This window comes from Helianthus annuus, chromosome 14, assembly GCF_002127325.2.
Source record: "Helianthus annuus cultivar XRQ/B chromosome 14, HanXRQr2.0-SUNRISE, whole genome shotgun sequence".
NCBI lineage: Eukaryota > Viridiplantae > Streptophyta > Magnoliopsida > Asterales > Asteraceae > Helianthus > Helianthus annuus.
Window position 1 is genome coordinate 75,517,624 of NC_035446.2, and position 22,552 is coordinate 75,540,175.

Below are 22,552 nucleotides of genomic sequence, written 5' to 3' on the forward strand. Positions count from 1 at the left end.
TTGAGATATTTGTACCAACTGCTGTGAGGAAGTAGCAGCAGTGGTTTCTTGTGACATTTGTGTTGTCACAGGCAGTAGCTCTGGTATCTCATCCTCTAGAGTTGTCGTTTTGATTGGTTTGGGGGGTTTTTGATTTTTCTTTTTGTTTGGCTTTTTGGGATTTGTAGGTGTGGGTTTCAAAACAGTTGGTCTGCTGCTTTGATCACCTTGAACAGTGGGCTCAGCAACAGATACCTGAGGAGCAGTGGTAGCTGCTAAATTATGCTCATGCACCTCTGCTTGTGTTTTGCAAGGTGCTAACATTCTTGAAAAAGTTTCGTTTGTTAAGCTGTTTATTTGAGTAGACTCACCTTGATTTATTGCAGCTAAATCATCCTTACTGAATTTCTTTTCAAAATAGTAACTTAAAAACCTTGGAAACAGTAAGAATGACTTTGTTTCAACATTATTAACCAAATCTTTAAAGATTTCCCGAGAGTAGTTAAAATTTTCTTCTTGAAGAATTGCATATCCCAGATTTTGAATCTTTAAAGGGATTTCATTGAAAGAAGTGGTCTTGTTTGAAACACATTGTAGGAGGGTATGAAATAAAAATCTGGTTGCAGAAGGAAAATAACCTTTTTGTAAGGTAAGTTTCTTCATCATTGTGGCTTCATACCCTCTTTCAATGAAGTCAGTTTGTAACTCGTTTTTAGTGAAAGAAGTTTTACCTTCCTGATCATCGAGTTGAAAGACCTCTGAAATGGATTGTGGCGTGATTTGGATAGCTTTACCCTTTATAGAAGAGTGTATGGTGGTTGCAGCGTCTCCTTGTTTTTCAAGGGTTGCATTCTTCTAGAACACCCTTTGGGTCTCCAAATAGATTGATGCATCGGCGGTGAACAAAGTTTTGTACTTTGATTTTGCCATGGTGTTAATGATGGAATCGAAAACATTGGTGGTTCCTGGTTTTGTGAGAAGACCCAGGAGATTGTGAGATGATTTATATGGGATTTCAGTGGAGATTGCCTTTTGAGAGGCTGTTTTCGATGATGATTTGGATGTGGGTTTTGCAGATGGCTTCGATTTTGTCATTTTTGAATAGAATGATCGAAGAAATTTGTGAAAGATGAGATGAAAAACTGCTTTGAGAAGAGAATTTTTTAAGAATTCAATTCGAAAGTAAAACCCTGTTTTGGTGGTGAGTGGGGGATTTTTATAGGGAAGAAAGTGAATGCTGACATGGCAGCCGTTACAAAAGGTCTGACCACTATGTACTGCCCACGTGACAACCCCTGGTGAAAGTGAAGGACAGTACTTTGATGAAAGTGAGTGATGAAGGAAGTGGTAAGGAAGCAGTGGATGATTTTCACTATCAGTGGATAGCATATTAGTAGATAAGACACTGCTTTTGAACAACAGAGATTATCAAAGGAATGAGAGAACAGGGGTTGACTTTCAGCAGTGGACAGACTTTTGAAGTAGAGCAGACTTTTGAACAATCAGTGGTAATGGCAGACTTTTAAGGATTTTAATGAAAATTTCATTGTTAGCTATTTTTAAGGATGGATTTTTGATTTTCTGAAAACATTTTGTTGCTTTTATTCAAAGAAAAACAAGATGTTGCTTGTTATTCCATGTTCAGCATCCCAATCCTAGAGACCAAGCTTTCAAAAGTGGCTGTATCAAGTGCTTTTGTGAGCACATCTGCCAGCTGGTCTTTAGTTGGGACATGATGCAGAGAAATCAAACCTTTTTCATAGCAATCCCTCACAAAGTGATGTCTGATGTCGATGTGTTTGGTGGTAGAGTGGGAAACTGGATTTTTGATGATATTTTCTGCTGCCTGGCTGTCCAACATGAGTGGTGTTTTTAAGGCAGTGATACCAAAATCCAGTAACTGATTTTGAAGCCACAAGAGTTGGGCTGTACAGCTTGCAGCATCAATGTATTCAGCCTCAGCAGTGGATGTTGAAACTGCTACTTGCTTTTTGCTTTGCCAAGAAACTAAGCAATCACCTAGAAACTGGCACCCTCCTGAAGTGGACTTCCTTGTGGTGTGACATCCAGCAAAGTCACTGTCTGAAAAACCTGAAAGCTTGATATTCCCATTAGCTGGATACCAGATACCAAGTGTGGGAGCACCTTTTATGTATCTGAAGATCCTTTTTACAGTAATGAGATTTGATTTTCTGGGAGCTGATTGACTTCTTGCACAAACACATGTTGCAAACATGATGTCTGGTCTAGATGTAGTTAGGTACAATAAAGACCCAATCATGCTTCTATAAAGTGTTTGGTCAATCAGCTCATCCTTGTCATCAGACATGACCAGCTTATTTGTTGCCATGGGTGTGCTGCATGGTTTACAATCATTAATATCAAATTTGGTCAAAAGTTCTTTAGCATATTTGCTTTGATGAATGAAAGTTCCATTTTGCATTTGCTGTACTTGGATACCAAGAAAGCATTGCAGCTCACCCATTGCACTCATTTCAAACTCAGCTGTCATGAGTTCTCTAAACTCTTCACACATTTTGTTACATGTGCTTCCAAAAATAATGTCATCCACATAAATTTGGACAATCATTAAATCCTTCCCTCTCCATTTAAGAAACAGTGTTTTATCAATGGTACCTCTTTTGAAACCATTTGAGAGTAGGAAATTGGAAAGAGTTTCATACCAGGCCCTTGGTGCTTGTTTCAGGCCATACAAGGCTTTGTTTAGCCTGTAGACATGATCAGGATAGATGGATCCTCAAAACCTGGAGGTTGACATACATACACCTCTTCTTGAATTGTACCATAGAGGAAAGCACTTTTGATATCCATTTGAAACACATTCATGTTGTGGTTGACAGCAAAGGCCAGGAACAGACTAATGGCTTCCAATCTTGCAACAGGGGCGAATGTTTCATCATAATCAATCCCCTCTTCCTGTCTGTAACCTTGAACCACAAGCCTGACTTTATTCTTGACAACAATGCCCCTTTCATCAGTTTTGTTCTTGAAGACCCACTTTGTGCCAATGGGACTAACCTCTTCTGGCAGTGGTACAAGCTCCCATACTTGTTGTCTTTTAAACTGTTGGAGCTCCTCTTGCATGGCTTCTACCCAGTTGTTGTCTTTCAGTGCCTCTTGGTACTTGACTGGCTGATGGAGTGATAGAAAACCAGCAAAAAGACAAATGTTTTGGGTTTGGCTTCTTGTGAGCACCCCTTCATTGATGTTGCCAAAGATTTGATCAGGTGGATGAGATCTCAAGAAGATTAAATCTCCTTGGTATGGTATGATGGCATTTGTTGGTGAAGGCTGCAAATGTGTATCATCTGAGCTAACCACTGCTGGTGACTTTGATGACCCAGCAGTGGCTTCAAAAGGTGGTGGAATAGGAGGTAATGAAGTGGACAACTGCTGACTTTTATCCACTGTTTGAGGACTTTTGTCAGCAGTGTTTGAGGATGTGGAAGCAGTGGTGGATGGGCTACTTTGGGCAACAACTGTTGAAGTAGAAGTGGTTGAGCTTTGACAACTGTTTTGAACAGCTGGTGCTTTTCCCTTTGTGGCAGACCTTTGAGGGATGATGATTTCATACCCATAGTCTGGTGTTGTATCCTCTGATGGACCTGCACTGTTAGTCTTGACAGCAGTATTTTCAAAAGTAAATTTTTTAAGATCAATCAGATCTGCAGGATTTGCTGGGATTTTAATTGATGAAAGTTCATTGAACTTTACATTCAAAGTCTCCTCCACTGCCTTGGTCCGTGTATTGAACACTTTGTATGCCTTGGCAGTGGTTGAGTATCTCAGATGATAACCACAATTAATTTTGGCTGCAAATTTTGAAATGGAATCTTTTAAGTTCAAAATAAAGCATGGGCAGCCAAACACCTTGAAATATGAGATCAGTGGTTTGATTTTATACAGAATTTCATAAGCAGTCTTTTTGTGCCCGGGGTTTATTAAAACTCTATTCTGGACATAGCAAGCAGTGTTTACTGCCTCTGCCCAGAAAGTTAATGGCAAACCTGAATCTGCAAGCATAGTTCTGGCAGCCTCAATCAAAGTTTTGTTCTTTCTTTCAACAACCCCATTTTGCTCTGGTGTTCTAGGGATGCTGTACTGCCTTACAATCCCTTTCTTCACACAGAAAGCATCCAACTCCTTATTTTTAAATTCTGTGCCATTGTCACTCCTGAAGCTTTTCACTGGTAGGTCAAATTGCTTTTCAACCTGTGTCACAAAGTCTTGCAAAATGCCTGCAGTCTCATCTTTTGAGTGTAAAAAGAAAGTCCATGTAAACCTAGAAAAGTCATCAACAATAACCAAACAATATCTTTTCTTCTTGAGGCTCATGACTTGAACTAGGCCAAACAAATCCATGTGTAGCATTTGCAAACACTGGGTTGTTTTGGACTCTTCAATGGACTTGTAAGAACTTTTATGCTGTTTTCCTTTTAAACAGGAAATGCAATGTTCAGGACATGAAAACAATTTTTGTGGTAGGCCTCTCACCAAACCAGTTTTTGAAATTTCAGTGATTGTCTTAAGATTTGTGTGCCCCAGCCTTCTGTGCCAAAGTTCTGTCTCTTTGTTAGAGGCAGCTGAGAACAGACAGGCATCAGCTCTGGGACACTCTTTTGACATGTCAACAACATAAACATTGCCACTTCTTTAAGCAACAAGTTTAGTTTGACCAGTTTTGATTATTGCTTCAATCTTTTTGACCATATCTGGTCCAACAATCCTACAACAATCTTTTGTGAAGAATGACCCAAATCCTTTGTCACTCATTTGTGATACACTCAGAAGGTTGAATTTTAGATTGTCTATCAGATTGACATTTTCAAATTTTACATTTCCAGATTGCACTGTACCAGACCCCAGAACTTTCCCTTTACTATTATTCCCAAAGGATATATCACCCCCTCCATGGATTTTAAAGTCTTTGAGGAGGGCTTTACATCCTGTCATGTGCCTGGAGCCTCCACTATCTACATACCAAAGACTATCAAAGCATGCAGAAGCTCCCTGCACATGAAGTAAAAGGATTAGTTCATTAAGGGCTCCAAAGCCAACAGGGCTTTGGATGGGGTTTCAACAGTGTCTGGTATGGATGCAGAGTGATGAACAGTGGTTAGGTCAGGGGTTTGGACAGTTTTAGTACTGTTTCTTGCTAACCACTGTTGGGGGTCTTGACCAATCACCTGCTGATAACCAAAAGGATGCCTATTCACTCAAGGTTTAGAGGGCCTTTTGTAGGCCTCATAAACGTGTGGAATCCTTTGGTAGGACTGTTTTTCCTTGCCTTTTCTGAACTGATTGGCAGGGGTGCATCAGTAACCTGAACATCTCTTTTACAGATATTTGGTTCAGCTGTTTTGTGACAGCTGTTTGAACTGGTACAAACAGTGGTTGTTTCTTGGTGAATTTGACAGATGATGATGATGATGATGGACTCAAGGATATTTTAGCAATGTACTCATTCTTTTTCACATCAAAGTTTTTGAGATACACACATGCTTGAGTTTTGTGGTCTGTTTTACCACAAACAATGCAACTTTCAGCTGAAACAATGACACTTGTTCTTTTAAATCATAAGCTTTTAAGTGGAAACAGTCTTTTGTTAGATGATTCCTTTTCTCACAGAATTCACAAAACAAGTTATCAATTTTTTCTTTCTTCTTTCTCTTTTCAGACTCCTTTGCAGCAGAGGTTTTAACCACTGCTGGGATGTCCTTGAGAGGTATGACTTTAGCTTTTGGAGCTTTAACACCATCAGTTGATGTAAAGTCCATTGGCTTGAAATTTTCAAGAATATCACACTCATCAGACCATTTTGGTTTAAACTGATGATCTTTAAGCTCCTCAAAAGTAGAGGATCCCATTGGTCTGTCAAGTGTGATTTTGTTACCAAGTTTGTCAGTGATTTTTACTTCTTGGCCATTCTTGTTTGTGGGGATGAACTCAGTGATTACATCAGTGGTTGGAACAGATTTTCCAAAAGCAGTGTTTTCATCATCATGTTTTCTATAACCAACCCCAAATTTCACATTGCTTTTTATCTGTTTTTCAAGCATAACCTCATACCCTTTGCATGATTCCACCCATCTCTCACATGTGATCTGGGTGGACTCTAACTCCTTTTTGCAAACTTGGTATTTTTCTACCATAGTTTGGAGTTGGGTTTTGGTTATGCTCTGCTTTTCTTTCATGCTGCTAATCTCCTTCTCTTTTTCAGCCAATTTGTTTTTAAGTTCTTTTAGAGATCTTTCAAATTTGACTTCATCAGTTAAGATTTTATCCCGAAGGTTTTCGTTCACCTCTTTGATGTTAGCAAAAGAAATAATGCAATTGTCAGAACACAGTTTTTCAAGAACTTGAGGTGATACCTTGGCAGCAGCCATCATTGCAATCACATTGAGGATTTTCTTCATCTTCAGCTCTTTCTTCTTTCTCACCTGCTTTTTCTTCTTTCTTTTCTTCCTTGTTCTCTTCGGACCATGGGTGTCACACCCCCAAAATCCACACGCGGAGTACCACCGCTTGGAGGCGTGACATGACCAGGATCAAGCCATCAATCATATCAAACATAGCATTTATTACAAATAGTAGATACGACTGATGTTCAAAACCAAACGTTGTATATGTAGCGGAAGCATTAAATGTAAAACCCAAAACATAAGTATCAATGTGTGAATGTAAAAGTGTTTATTAAGCATTCACGTGTCCTTGTCCACAACGACCCGCTTCTCCTCTGGTGCAAGCTCCAAGTATACCTAAGGTCCTGCAAGGCATGCAGCAAATAGTCAACAAACTAGTTGAGCGAGTTCACAGAAGGTAAGTTCATAACATAGTGCATAAGTATAACTAGTGGGGGCTTCCCATACTAGTGTGTACTAAAGGTGGGGGCTTCCCAAACCTTGTGTTTATATTATCGGTGGGGGCTTCCCACGTTTATCCTTACTAATGAGGGCTTCTCATTAGTGGTACTTACTAGACTAACTTCCAACCATGTGTTCTTCTTTACCGAGAACAGGGATACGTACTGGGTCACGTAGGCTTTACGTGACGTGCCCTTCCCCGAGGACAGTGGTACGCGTGGGGGCTACGTAGGCTTTACGCAGCGTGTCCTTCCGACCCGGAAGACAGTAGAAGGTATTGGGTTACGTAGGCTTTACGTAACGTGTCCTCCCGACCCGGGAGACAAATGGCAAATACTGGGTTACGTAGGCTTTACGTAACGTGTCCTGACTAACCTGAGGACGATGGTCTATAGTCTAGTGAATGCGTAAGTACGAGTAACTCTTTCAATATCAACATATCCAACCCAATTCCCAACCCGGGAATCCCATGCCTTGGCTGTGTGAACTCACCTTGGTTTGCTCGGCAGATAAACAAAGAGTACAGGTAGCAAGTAAATGGTCAACCACGTCCTATCACGGTTTATACAAGTCAGGTTTTGACTAAGGTAATACACGTGTGCATCACATATGTTAACACGTTACTATCACGTATGCATCATAGCAAACACGTATGCACGTAAACAGACAAAAGCATAGCATGTACATTCTGTGCGTTCCAATGTCCAAGCCCAAACAGAAAAGCAGTCCAATAACATAACAGTCATAAGTTCAATCATTTGGCCCAATAGATTGGGCTCGTGACAGTGTAGGCCCAAAACAGTGTCCGTGCATAACTGGTCTCGAGTCGCAACCGGCGATCTCGAGTCGCAACAGCTGGTTACGAGTCGCAAAGAGAGGTTTCGAGTCGCAAGGGATGGTCTCGGCACGTCATGGTCTGGTTACGAGTCGCAACCTGACTCGCAACCATGATTGCGGCTCGTGCTGCTGTGTTGGTATGAGGTTTCGAGTCGCAACTGGAGGTACCGACTCGCAATCGTGCGGATATCAATTTTGTAACAGGTTACCATAATCATTCGCAACAATCATTCCGTGATTCTAGCAAACAACTTAGGCAGTTTCGGATTTCAGATCAAACACAAAAATTAATCAGTTTTCATATCACATTCAACCTGTTCATACTCATTACCAAGAACAACAATCGGACCAACCTACCACCCTAGACCGAATCATTTAACTATCATGTAACATGCCATGTAATTTCGAAATCATAATACCACAGCCGGTTTAACCAACAACATCCGAACTAATCATCATATAGTCAAACATACATGCAACCGATTAACAATCAACATCACAAATTACCGTTAGGCTTCTATCATACAACCCGGTTTGTGTGATCCTACATGAGAGCCGATTTAGCAAGACACTATAAATGAATCATCATAAACAATCATAGTAACAAGAACCCTCGGGTATCAAGTAACACCTCCGGTAACATCATCATACAAACAAAATCATACAAACAATAACATTTATCACTAACCGGAAATAAGAGAAGGAACAAGGATGATCCAAGTAGGGAAAGATCTTTGCCGTCGGGTCCTAAGCAAGCCGAGAGAGATAGAGAGCAAGTAGGGTTTGTGTGTGTGTTATGTGTTTTGCAAAAACAATGAAATCAAACCCCTACTCTTGGTTTTGGTGTTTGCGAGTGGGGAGTGGGCCGAGCCCACTCGGCTGCCTAATGGATCCGTATACAAGGTGTGGCCCAATGGGGCTTGTGCACTCGAATGTAGTGTTGTGCGGTTCGGGTCATGATGTGCGGTTCGGGTTCGTGTAACATTCACATAACATACGTACACATAAGGCACATAACATCATAACATTCATTAGCTCAAAATGTCACATAAGCACATAACGTTACATCTAAGCAAATCTAAAGTTCGAGTTGTCACATTATCCCCAACTAATTGGAAATTTCGTCCCGAAATTTGGAATGCACTCACTGAGGAAGCTAGGTAAGTTCAATCGTTCACTGATTTTCCTGGGGTGTCACATCCTCCCCCCGTTGATCTGGAATTTCGTCCCGAAATTCCGAAGTAGTAGCTTCAGCCTCAGTAGTGGTTGCATTGGTTTCGAATAACTGGGGGTACTTTTCTGTCATCCTGTCTTCGCGTTCCCAGGTGTACTCTGGGCCACGTGTGGAGTTCCAACGAACTCGAACAAGAGGGATTCTCTTGTATTTGAGGACCTTCACATCCCGGTCCGTGATTTCAACTGGTTCCTCGACGAACTGCAACCGCTCGTCGATAGTGAGTTCCTTAAAAGGAATGATGAGGGTTTCATCTGATAGGCACTTCTTTAAGTTCGACACATGAAAGACATTGTGAACTGCCCCGAGTTCAGGTGGTAGGTTTAGCTTGTATGCTACTTTGCCAATCTTTTCTATGATATCGAATGGTCCGACATATCGCGGATTCAGTTTGCCTCGTTTGCCAAAACGAACTACACCCTTCCAGGGTGAAACTTTTAATAAAACCCGGTCCCCGACCTGAAATTCCAATGGCTTTCTACGCTTGTCCGCGTAGGCTTTCTGACGGTCGCGTGCTGCCGCCATGCATTGTCGTATCTGTGCTATCTTTTCTGTGGCGTCCACTACAATCTCTGGACCCGTAATCTGACTATCCCCCACCTCTGCCCAACAGAGAGGTGACCGGCATTTACGCCCGTACAATGCCTCGAATGGAGCGGCTTGTATGCTGGTGTGATAACTATTATTATACGAGAACTCCACCAAAGGGAGGTCCTTTTCCCAGCCGTTGCCGAAATCGATAACGCACGCCCGAAGCATGTCTTCAAGAGTTTGGATCGTGCGCTCAGACTGCCCATCCGTCTGAGGATGATATGCTGTGCTCATTTCTAATCGTGAGCCGAAAGATTTGTGCATTGCTTGCCAAAGTTCTGACGTGAATCGTGCATCGTGATCCGAAATGATGGATGTGGGCACCCCGTGCCTCGAAACAACTTCTTTAAGATAGACGTCTGCGAGAGTGGAGAACTTATCCGTTTCCTTTATGGGTAGGAAGTGTGCAGACTTGGTGAGTCGGTCCACGATCACCCATATGGTATCATTCCCACGCTGGGATCTAGGTAGGCCTGTAACGAAATCCATGGAAATTTCTTCCCATTTCCACTGAGGTATCTTAGGCTGCTGAAGTAGGCCAGCGGGTTTCTGATATTCAACCTTGACCCTCGCACAGGTCAAGCATTTTCCAACGTACGTAGCAATGTGGGCCTTCATACTAGGCCACCAATAAGTAGTGCTGATGTCGTGGTACATTTTGTCCGACCCTGGATGTACCGAGTAGCGAGACTTGTGAGCTTCATCCATTACAAGTTCGCGTAGACCGCCATAATGTGGGACCCAAATACGCCCCGTTACATAGTAGGCGCCGTCTGCCTTCTGTTCCATTCGTTGTCGTGAGCCGCGTAAGGCTTCAGCCTTGACGTTTTCGGGTTTCAGTGCTTCTATCTGAGCATCCCGTATCTGTGCAGGAAGGGTAGACTGAATCATAAGCTGTAGCGCTCGCACGCGCTTCGGTAAGGTGTCCTTTCGACTAAGGGCGTCAGCCACAACATTGGCCTTGCCTGGATGGTACTTGATGGCGCATTCGTAATCGTTCAGTAGTTCAACCCATCTTCGTTGACGCATGTTCAAATCCTTCTGCTTAAGGATATGCTCGAGACTCCTGTGATCGGTGTAAATCGTGCACCTGGTACCGTACAGGTAGTGTCGCTATATCTTAAGTGCGAAAACAACGGCTCCCAGCTCTAAATCGTGCGTCGTGTAGTTTCGTTCGTGAATCTTGAGTTGACGTGAAGCGTAAGCAATAACCTTGTCGCGCTGCATTAACACACATCCAAGTCCCCGAATGGATGCATCACAATAAACCACGAAGTCATCTGTGCCCTCTGGCAATGAGAGGATAGGTGCACTGCAAAGTCTATCCTTTAGGTGCTGAAAAGCAGTCTCCTGGGGCTCTCCCCAGCGATAGGTGACACCCTTCTGTGTCAGTAGCGTAAGCGGCTGAGCAATCCTTGAGAAATCCTTGATAAACCGTCTGTAGTAACCTGCCAAACCCAAAAATTGGCGTATTTCCGTTGGCGTTCGTGGTGCAGGCCAGTTTCTGATCGAATCTACCTTGGATGGATCGACATGAATCCCATCCTTGTTCACTACATGGCCTAGAAAGTGGACTTCACGAAGCCAGAAGTCGCATTTAGAAAGCTTGGTGTATAGCTGTTCCTTCCGAAGGAGTTTCAAAATAAGACGAATATGCTGCTCGTGTTCCTCCTGACTCTTGGAGTAAATCAGAATGTCGTCGATGAATACTATGACGAACTTGTCAAGATAGGGTTTGCACACCCTGTTCATAAGGTCCATAAATACAGCAGGCGCGTTCGTTAACCCGAAGGGCATGACAAGAAACTCGTAGTGGCCGTAACGAGTTCTGAAGGCTGTCTTGGAGACGTCCTCATCCCGGACTCTCAGCTGATGATACCCTGACCTTAAGTCTATTTTCGAATAGTAACACGACCCTTGCAACTGGTCGAATAAGTCGTCGATGCGCGAAAGAGGATAACGGTTCTTCACCGTCACCTTGTTGAGTTCACGGTAGTCGATGCACATTCTGAACGTACCGTCCTTCTTTTTCATGAAAAGCACTGGAGCTCCCCAAGGCGAAGAGCTTGGACGAATGAAGCCCTTTTCCAAGAGCTCTTGTAGCTGCTTTGACAGTTCCTCCAATTCTGATGGAGCTAGACGATATGGTGCGCGAGCTATGGGTGCTGCTCCTGGAGCGAGCTCGATCTGAAATTCGACCTGACGATGAGGCGGTAATCCAGGTAAGTCTTCAGGAAACACCTGAGGGTAATCACGTACAATTGGAATATCCTCCAATTTCTTTTCTTTTGCTGATGCGTCTGTAACTAGTGCCAGAATGGCAATGTGCCCCTTTCGTAAGCACTTCTGCGCCTTTAAGAAAGAGATGATGCCAACCACTGCACCACTCTTGTCGCCTTGTACTTCGAGAGGTTCTTGACCAGAACGAGGAATGCGAATAATCTTCTCACTGCATAGAATTTCTGCCTGGTGTTGGGATAACCAATCCATCCCAATCACGACGTCGAAGCTACCCAAAACTATGGGAATGAGATCAATAGAGAAAGCTTGGCCAGCTAGGATAAGATTACAACCCTGAACTACGTGCGTGGCTTCTAGACTTTTACCGTTAGCTAACTCTACTACATGTTTGGTGGGTAAAAGTGTTGGTGCACGTTTTAGCAGTTGACACATTTTCACAGACATATAGCTTGTATCCGCACCCGAATCAAACAAAACAGTAACGTAAATGTTGTCGAGGATAAACTTACCCATAACCACATTGGGATCGTTCACTGCGTCGCCTCGACCTAGTACGAATGCACGACCACGAGCTTCATTGCCGTTGTTGTTGTTTCCGCCGTTGTTATGCCCATTGCCCTGGTTGTTGTTGTTGTTGCGGTTCTGGTTCAACTGAGGGCAATCGCGTTTGAAGTGACCTTCAGCCCCACACTGGAAACATCCCCGGTTTCCACGCTGTGGCTGCTGCTGCTGCTGCTGGTTTTGTGGAGCTGGTTGTTGAGGCTGCTGATTCTGATTCGCAAGCCGTGGACTCCTACAGTCTTTGGCCTCGTGACCCATCTTAAGACACCTTTGACAACGACCCTTGTTACACGGGCCATTGTGATGTCTGTGGCAATTGTAGCACTTAGGTTGACTTCCCTGATATCTCCTCTGTCTGTGACCACCAGAGGATTGCTGACTGGGACTCTGATAGTGGTCAATCTTCTGCTGCTGAGCTTGTGGCTGAACAGATGCTGAACCTTTACTAGAATCTCCATCCCATTTTCTTTTGCTTTCGCTAGTAGTAGCAGGAGTAGCTGAAAGAGTGACTGTAGCAGTAGCGTTGACACGCTTAGGCAGTTTATTCTGATCCACTGCCTGGTCGGTGATACGATGAGCGAGACGCTGAATTTCCTGGATGTTGTCGAGGTTAGCCGAGGTAACATGGCTCTGGATTTCTGGCGCCAATCCCTTGAGATACATCTCAATGCGCTTGTATGGAGGGTCCACCATAGTTGGACACAGAACGGCCAGCTCATTCGACCGTTTAGTATACGCTTCAATTTCTGATCCAACCATTTTCAGGTTATACAGCTCGTCTTCCAGCTTGTGAATATCTTCACGCGTACAATACTCACGCTTGATGAGTTCCTTAAAATCGTTCCAGGGTGTGGCGTTAGCAGCTGCCAACCCCAGAATTTGCACTTGCGCGTTCCACCAGGTTAGCGCGATTCCTTCCAAGGTGCCGGTAGCAAACTTGACCTTGCGAGCCTTAGGGCACTCGCACATTTCGAATACTGATTCTAGCTTTTCAAACCAATGGAGGAGTCCCACTGCCCCCTCGGTGCCGCTGAAAGAATTTGGATGACAGTCCATGAAGTTCTTGAATGTGCAGACAGGCTGCTGCGCGTGTTGACCTATTGTGTACGAATAGGACGAAGTTAAATACGAGAGTTAATGTAGGATCCAAAGATCCTAGTGTGTGCCTATACTGCAGGATATACTACCAGCTTGAGCAGCTGCAACTGCCGCAGCAACTTGAGCTTGAACGGGAGCCTCTAGCTGGGCTTGTGTCATGTTGATTCGTCCAGACATGATCTTCATTGTAACAAGTAGCATAGGTAAGAATGGTTCGCGAATGGGGCGATGACAGAAAAGTATAAGCACGTAGGGATTCTCATGCTATAGTATCATGTGTATCTTAACGTAATACGAGCAAAGTTCTAAGCAGTTCTAGCAAACAGGCAATGAACATAAACCTTATTACCTAGGATGTCGAGTCTTGCACGTGGAGCGAAGCGTCGTTGTGGATCGTTGAGAGCACTGTACTGGTTATAGTCCGGTTTTAATAAAATCGTTTTCCCATATTAAAACCAAGTTCTCTATAACCAATGGCTCTGATACCAATCTATCACACCCCCAAAATCCACACGCGGAGTACCACCGCTTGGAGGCGTGACATGACCAGGATCAAGCCATCAATCATATCAAACATAGCATTTATTACAAATAGTAGATACGACTGATGTTCAAAACCAAACGTTGTATATGTAGCGGAAGCATTAAATGTAAAACCCAAAACATAAGTATCAATGTGTGAATGTAAAAGTGTTTATTAAGCATTCACGTGTCCTTGTCCACAACGACCCGCTTCTCCTCTGGTGCAAGCTCCAAGTATACCTAAGGTCCTGCAAGGCATGCAGCAAATAGTCAACAAACTAGTTGAGCGAGTTCACAGAAGGTAAGTTCATAACATAGTGCATAAGTATAACTAGTGGGGGCTTCCCATACTAGTGTGTACTAAAGGTGGGGGCTTCCCAAACCTTGTGTTTATATTATCGGTGGGGGCTTCCCACGTTTATCCTTACTAATGAGGGCTTCTCATTAGTGGTACTTACTAGACTAACTTCCAACCATGTGTTCTTCTTTACCGAGAACAGGGATACGTACTGGGTCACGTAGGCTTTACGTGACGTGCCCTTCCCCGAGGACAGTGGTACGCGTGGGGGCTACGTAGGCTTTACGCAGCGTGTCCTTCCGACCCGGAAGACAGTAGAAGGTATTGGGTTACGTAGGCTTTACGTAACGTGTCCTCCCGACCCGGGAGACAAATGGCAAATACTGGGTTACGTAGGCTTTACGTAACGTGTCCTGACTAACCTGAGGACGATGGTCTATAGTCTAGTGAATGCGTAAGTACGAGTAACTCTTTCAATATCAACATATCCAACCCAATTCCCAACCCGGGAATCCCATGCCTTGGCTGTGTGAACTCACCTTGGTTTGCTCGGCAGATACACAAAGAGTACAGGTAGCAAGTAAATGGTCAACCACGTCCTATCACGGTTTATACAAGTCAGGTTTTGACTAAGGTAATACACGTGTGCATCACATATGTTAACACGTTACTATCACGTATGCATCATAGCAAACACGTATGCACGTAAACAGACAAAAGCATAGCATGTACATTCTGTGCGTTCCAATGTCCAAGCCCAAACAGAAAAGCAGTCCAATAACATAACAGTCATAAGTTCAATCATTTGGCCCAATAGATTGGGCTCGTGACAGTGTAGGCCCAAAACAGTGTCCGTGCATAACTGGTCTCGAGTCGCAACCGGCGATCTCGAGTCGCAATAGCTGGTTACGAGTCGCAACGAGAGGTTTCGAGTCGCAAGGGATGGTCTCGGCTCGTCATGGTCTGGTTACGAGTCGCAACCTGACTCGCAACCATGATTGCGGCTCGTGCTGCTGTGTTGGTATGAGGTTTCGAGTCGCAACTGGAGGTACCGACTCGCAATCGTGCGGATATCAATTTTGTAACAGATTACCATAATCATTCGCAACAATCATTCCGTGATTCTAGCAAACAACTTAGGCAGTTTCGGATTTCAGATCAAACACAAAAATTAATCAGTTTTCATATCACATTCAACCTGTTCATACTCATTACCAAGAACAACAATCGGACCAACCTACCACCCTAGACCGAATCATTTAACTATCATGTAACATGCCATGTAATTTTGAAATCATAATACCACAGCCGGTTTAACCAACAACATCCGAACTAATCATCATATAGTCAAACATACATGCAACCGATTAACAATCAACATCACAAATTACCGTTAGGCTTCTATCATACAACCCGGTTTGTGTGATCCTACATGAGAGCCGATTTAGCAAGACACTATAAATGAATCATCATAAACAATCATAGTAACAAGAACCCTCGGGTATCAAGTAACACCTCCGGTAACATCATCATACAAACAAAATCATACAAACAATAACATTTATCACTAACCGGAAATAAGAGAAGGAACAAGGATGATCCAAGTAGGGAAAGATCTTTGCCGTCGGGTCCTAAGCAAGCCGAGAGAGATAGAGAGCAAGTAGGGTTTGTGTGTGTGTTATGTGTTTTGCAAAAACAATGAAATCAAACCCTTACTCTTGGTTTTGGTGTTTGCGAGTGGGGAGTGGGCCGAGCCCACTCGGCTGCCTAATGGATCCGTATACAAGGTGTGGCCCAATGGGGCTTGTGCACTCGAATGTAGTGTTGTGCGGTTCGGGTCATGATGTGCGGTTCGGGTTCGTGTAACATTCACATAACATACGTACACATAAGGCACATAACATCATAACATTCATTAGCTCAAAATGTCACATAAGCACATAACGTTACATCTAAGCAAATCTAAAGTTCGAGTTGTCACAATGGGTCTGTCAGTGGTTCAATCAGGGTACCTGAACTTTCTCCCAACAATAGTTCACCAGCCACAGCAGTAACCACTGCTTCAGTCACCTCATCCACTGTTTCAATACTCAGTTGTTCCTCTTCAGTTTCAACCCCCTCCTGTATTGACTATAATGCCATCAAACAAAATTCATTATGAGAAGAATCATTGGAAGCATAGAGTGCAAAATTTTCATCACTAAGGTCTTCAGGCATACTGCTCCAGTCAACAAACCCTTGAGTGAAAAAACTTTGTTGATCTGGTTGTACTGCTGCTGGAGCAGTGGTTTGAGGTGCAGGCTGCACTTGTGCCTGGGGGACAGGGGTTTGAACATATTGGATCTGTGGAACAGTAGTTTGGACATAGTGCGCTGGCACAGGGGCAACAGCATAGTGAGCAGTGTTCACTTGAGCTGCTGGGGCATATTGGGTATAGTGCATAGTGCCTTGATTTTGAGGTCTAGGATTTGAGCTAGGATGAGTGATTATGGGACCAGTAGTTTGACTCCTACACTCCCTAGCGAAGTGTCCCAACCTATTACACTTGTAGCACTTGATTTTCGATTTATCCAACCCAACCCTTAGATTCCCATGCAAACCTGGGAATTTTCGCCCTGTTCTTTTGTAAAATTTGCTAGTTCTAACAATTAGCAAGGCCAGTTGGTGCAGGATGTCCATTTCCTCTAAGTCAGTAGGATCAAAATGCTGTAGATCATTGAGTTCAAAGCTTAGATTGTCTGACATCTGGTTTTCGTTTGCAGTGAATGCAAAACTTGCAGAGTGAGGATCAGGGTTGTTAAAATTTGCACCAGCAGTTATGTCAATGAAGTGATCATAACCCTGATCCTTAGCACTACTCCCAGATTCTTCTTGACCCAGAAGAGCAGTGTTACCGAATGTATAATCATCAACGGCTTTTCCTGACTCTTGTAACTTCCTTTTCTGGTTCAACTCCCTTTCGTAGGTCAGGAGTCGACCGTGGAGTTGGGTCAAGGTCAGATCCTTGAACTCAGGTGAATTTCGGGTGACAAAAGCTATGGTGTCCCATTTTTCTGGCAGTGACCTGAGGAACCTGCTATTTTGAGTTGAGTTTGTAAAAGTGGTATTAACAAGCCTCAGTTCACTGATGAGACAACTGAAACGCTCAAATTGTTGCGTCAGTGATTCACCTCTAACATGACAAAATGTTTCATACTGTTGGTTCAGGATTTCCCTATTGTTTTCTATGACTTCTTTGGTTCCCCCAAACTGTTCCTTAAGCGCGTCCCATAACTGTTTGGCACTGTTACAGTGTAACAGTCCAGCATATATTTCATTGATGCTAAATGCTTTAGCATCTAGTTCGAGCTTTTGATAGTCGGTTTCGGTATAATTTTCAACTGGTTTTGGAACGAACTTTTTAGCATCTTCAGCGCTTGGCACTGTGGGAACATGGGGACCAAAGACGACAGACCTCCAACAACCTGTGCTTTGTTGAGCGAGGATGTGACCCATCCTCCTCTGCCAGATGTTGTACTCATTTCTTTTTAGCATAGGTGGTTTAAAAAGCGAGCCGATGTTGTTTTTATCATCCTGAGATTGTGACATCATTCTTGTTGTTTTACAGACACTGAGAAATCAACTTTAATGGTGATTAATCCTTGCTCTGTTTTTCAACAAACAAACAAACGATCAGTATCAACTGTTATGAGCTGAACTATTTACGTCAAAATGATTGTTAAATCAAATTTGACTGTCCAGGCTCTGATACCAATTGTTGGATCTGAGTTTGATTCTGATTGTATTTTGTGTTTGTAATTAAAATGAAAATGGATGAGTGTGCAGCGGAATTATGATGAAAACAAACTTTGCATACAATCAAACGAGAGTAATACTTTGATCAAACATCTTTTCACAATGAATCGGAAGATTGAATTTATTTCAATAACGATTACAATGATTGATGAATGAATGCAAACTCCCCCACAGCCAGAGCTCAGTTATTTGTTCGTGCAAAGAAGACGATGATGCAAAAGAGCTAATAGAACAGTACAAAGTACTGAACTATTTATAGGCACTTGCAAACCACTGAGCATCTTAGCTGACGTCACCATGAAAGTGACATCTAACCTCCTAACAAACTCTAACCTCTGATCTAAACAAACACTGCTATGTTAACTACTGCTATTACATTACATTACAAGACAGACTATTGATCAGCTGCTGCAACCTTCCACTGCTGTGAACCTAGCAGTACTTGTCCGGATCAGCAAAGCTTGACTCAAAGCAGTAGATTGAATCAGCAGGGCTTTAGTCTTTCATCAGGTCTTTACTTGAGCAGCAGTTGTAGGTCAGCATTTTGCAAGATCACCAGATAGGAGGTCAGCAGATGTTGAAATCACTTTCAAGGGGAGAGATTTGTATGTAATCATCTGCTTATTCTGGATCCACTGCTCTGATCCAGTTTTGGCTTTAATTATATGTTCCTCTGATAGGGTTCAATCCCAACAAACTTATTTTCCGGAAAAACCATTTTGATTAAAACAAACTTAAGTGTTTTGAAATCTAAATGGGAAAATAGTTTGTTGATAGGGGGAGTTCTGATTGTTTATGCCAAATGAATGGCGTTTTGATGTGATTTGATATCGGTTGTCATATTTCTGTATAGTTTGTTTTTCTTTCATGTTTCTAGTGGGTCAAGAGCTTAGATAGTTTTCAAATTTCTTTAATGTGTTTGCATTTTAGGGGGAGTAGGAAAAATTTCAGAAAATCCAAAAACATTAGAAAATTTGAAAAAGCCAAAAAACATGATAAAAAATCAAAAATGAGTTTTGTTGTGAAAAAGAGGAAATGATAGTACATCAGTGGACTATCACAACATGCTAAAGATATGAAGTGTAAAATGTGATAAACAATCTTACTGCGGATGTGTCAATAGATTTTTGCACATTTAGTAAATTGAAACGAGATATAAACCTAAATTCAATTTTGCTTAATTCGTGGGTAACTATTCTTGAATATATGGGTAACCCCTGAAATCTTGTTTGAAAGGTCCCGTATTCTGAGATACTAGGTCTTTATACTCAGTGATATCTGGGGTATTATTCCGGGACTTCTGCTGTATGGAAATACTGACCTAGTCCTCGAATAATACTTTCTGCAAAATGCTTTGAAATATAAGCTCGCCCTCAGCAATTTGATTAAATAATAAAATTGATAATCTTTGCTGTTGTAACAAAAGTTCCTCTAAAGGGGACCCACCTAAAGTCGAAGCCGTCACCTCTCTGCGTATACGGAAGTATCGACCTGAGCTCTCACGGCCCTCGCACATAACCCCTTTACATATATCAGCTGTGGTATACTCACCTGTAAGACTGAACATTGGGATCTGGATACAGGAGTATATTCGAGTGGACTGATACACAATTAAGTTTAAGTTTCTAAAACATTAATATCGTATCTCGAATCGATTGAAATTTGTGTGAAAATTTAAAGTGGACCAATATACTGACAATCTAGGTAAATTGTTTAGAACTGAGAATGTTTAAAGCTTAACAGTGTTAGTGATTTGTCACAAAACTGATATGATCCTCTTGCACAAACTCACAAAAATATTGTTTGTAATTAGTTCATTTCTGCATTCTTTTGTTTTACAAGTGGTGTCAGTTATTATCTTTCTAAAATCCAAAAAGATTTTTGGTGTGTTTTAGCATAAATTTTTGAAAAATTCAAAAAGATTAGTGATGTCTATATGCTTAAATGTTTATTATAAAACTTATGATTGTGGTAGAGTTTTATGCAGGAAGAGTAAATATTTGAGGGGGAGTGCATGTTGGAGCTGAGGAACTTTAAAGATGTCAACATTTAAGAAAAGAAGTTTGTTGGTGATAAAAGAGATGAAGAGAGAGAGAGAGATAAGCCCAGAGACTGATCAAGACTGAAGGTGTGAAGACACGACATTGTCAAAGACTCGATGAACGACTCCGTCAACATCCGAGGGTGAGTTTGTTGGTGCCCTACATCTGTCAACTTCGTCTTGGATCGAGTCTTAGTCTTAGATTGTTAGTTTAGGGCATGTTGTACGAGAAAATATGATATTGTATGTGTGTTAGTGAAAGGTTTCGCTCATAGGGTCATAACCAAGTAGTTTCGCTTATATGGTTTCAATTCGTTTCGCTTATATGTCAGCTAAAGGTTCTGCTCATACGACATGTATGTTGGAGCGAAACCTTATGCACTATATATAGGTCCAATGAGCGAAACATTAAGAAAAGTCTTGTAACTCGTACCGAAGTGCTGCCAGATCGAGATTTGGATGTAAATTGTCATAAATTCAATACAATGAGGTGTTTAAAGTGATTTGCTAGCTGTTTCTACGTTGATTACTTGTTTTCCGCACCTGTAATTGACGAAAACTCCTCTGAACGACTCGTTCGGGTCGAAACACGATCCTACAGTTCTTGACAATCGAAGGCCATGTTTGCCTAAGTCTCTTACATCACTTGGTGAAGACAAGTGTTTAGTGTAATACTTTTTATTTTTAATCTTTCGCACTTTTTAATTGGTTTTGTATTAATGACTTTAATTACTAGTTTCTTATGTTGAAGGTGATTCTTCCTTATCGTTTGTCCGTGGTGTCTTGGCATTATTTTACTGTCTATATAAAATAAAAGATTTTCACCATTCATATCTCCACGGTCTATATGGAGGTATGTTGGCTACCTGGTCGGAGGTTAAGGGAACGGTTTGGTAAGAGTCTTGCCATTGTTCAGTGTATAGATCCTGCAAAGGACCTGGGTCAAATTTAGTAGGACCTCCTTCAATGCCCAACGGTATTGGATGGCGGGGGTCCAAACTCTTTGACCCCCTCATAAGTTAAACTACTATTAAAACTTTAACCCGGCTACTTAGGACTGTATCCTTGCTGACTCAGACTACTTAGCCGAGGGTAACGTCGCCTTCAAAAGAGGGGCCTACCACATTATGCATTAATAACTTAATTAATTATCTTTCAATAATCCGACCCTTTAGGATTGTATCCTTGCGGACTCAAACTACTGGGTTGAGGGTAACGTCGCCATCAAAAGAGGGGCCTACTACAATAACTAAGATAATCTCTTAAACAAGTGCAAAAGTGCGAAAATAATCAAAGGTTACACTACACACGAGTCGGATCCAAGTGATTCATCTTGTCTATCTGTTTTACTTTTATTTTTACTTTTCAGCATTTTAGTTAGTTTCATTTTTCTAGTTTAAAAACCTTTTTCTAATTTTTTTTTTTGATTTGATTAGACGTTGAGGATAAACCGGTATTAAAAGCTCTTGTGTCCTTGGACGACCTCAGTATCTTACCAACACTATACTACGTCCACGATGGGTGCACTTGCCCATATGTGTGTTTAGTGTTAGTGAATATCGTGTTTATAAATTTAAAACTTGGCTAAAAAGTGTAAAAAGGGCTTAAAATATACACCTAAAAATGTAACACATTCACGCACATCACAAACTGAATCGCATGGACCACTAAAGTCATCCTGACCACCCGGGTGTCTCCTAGATTTGACGAATTCGAATATGACATTCTTGTCTCCTACACGAAGAGTGGTTTTCCCATCAAAGACATCAATGAGTGCCTTTGCGTTACGTAAAAACGGACATCCCAAAATTAGAGGCACATTGATGTCAGCCTCTATATCAATGATCACAAAATCCTCCAGGAAAACAAATTTGTCAACTTTGACCAACAAGTTCTCCACAATGCCCCTTGGATATTTAACTGATCGGTCAGCAAGGGATAATGTCATGGGTGTTAGGGTCAGATCACCTAGGTCTAGCTTCTCAAAAAGAGAGTATGGCATCAGATTGATGCTAGCACTAAATCTGCCAACGCGTGTTTCAGAGTGTCACTACCAAGCACACACGAGATTGTGAAAATTCTTGGATCTGTCAGTTTCTCCAGTAGTTTATTCAAAAACACCGCAAAACATCCTGCAGTCAAAGTAATGTTTGAATGTTCCCCCAGTTTACCCTTTCATTTCAGATGATCTTTAAAGAACTTAGCATATTTGGGCATATGCTGAAGGGCCTCGATGAACGGAAGATTGATTTTAAGTTGTTTGAACAGATCGAAAAAGTATCCATATTCTTTAGCATATTTTTGATTCTTAAGGCATGCAGGATATAGTACACGGGAATGATCAATCTCTGGGGTAGGTCTACTCTCAACTAGCTTCTTACCTACACTATTCTCTTACTGAGACTCATTGTTCGGTGCGGTACTTACTAGGACTAGCCTAGGGTGCTGTAAGTCCCGTAAAGGATCTTTCA

At 42.1% G+C, this 22,552-nt stretch overlaps 1 protein-coding gene across 1 annotated transcript in view; it reads right to left on the bottom strand.

Annotated features, from left to right (window-relative positions):
• The window catches only part of LOC110906796, an 88,058-nt gene extending 66,029 nt beyond the window's left edge, over positions 1-22,029 (bottom strand). Inside the window, exon 1 of the mRNA XM_022151872.1 lies at positions 21,733-22,029. Coding sequence (XP_022007564.1) covers positions 21,733-22,029 — 297 coding nt within the window. The remainder of the gene's footprint in view (positions 1-21,732) is intronic.
• Positions 22,030-22,552: the final 523 nt, after the last annotated feature.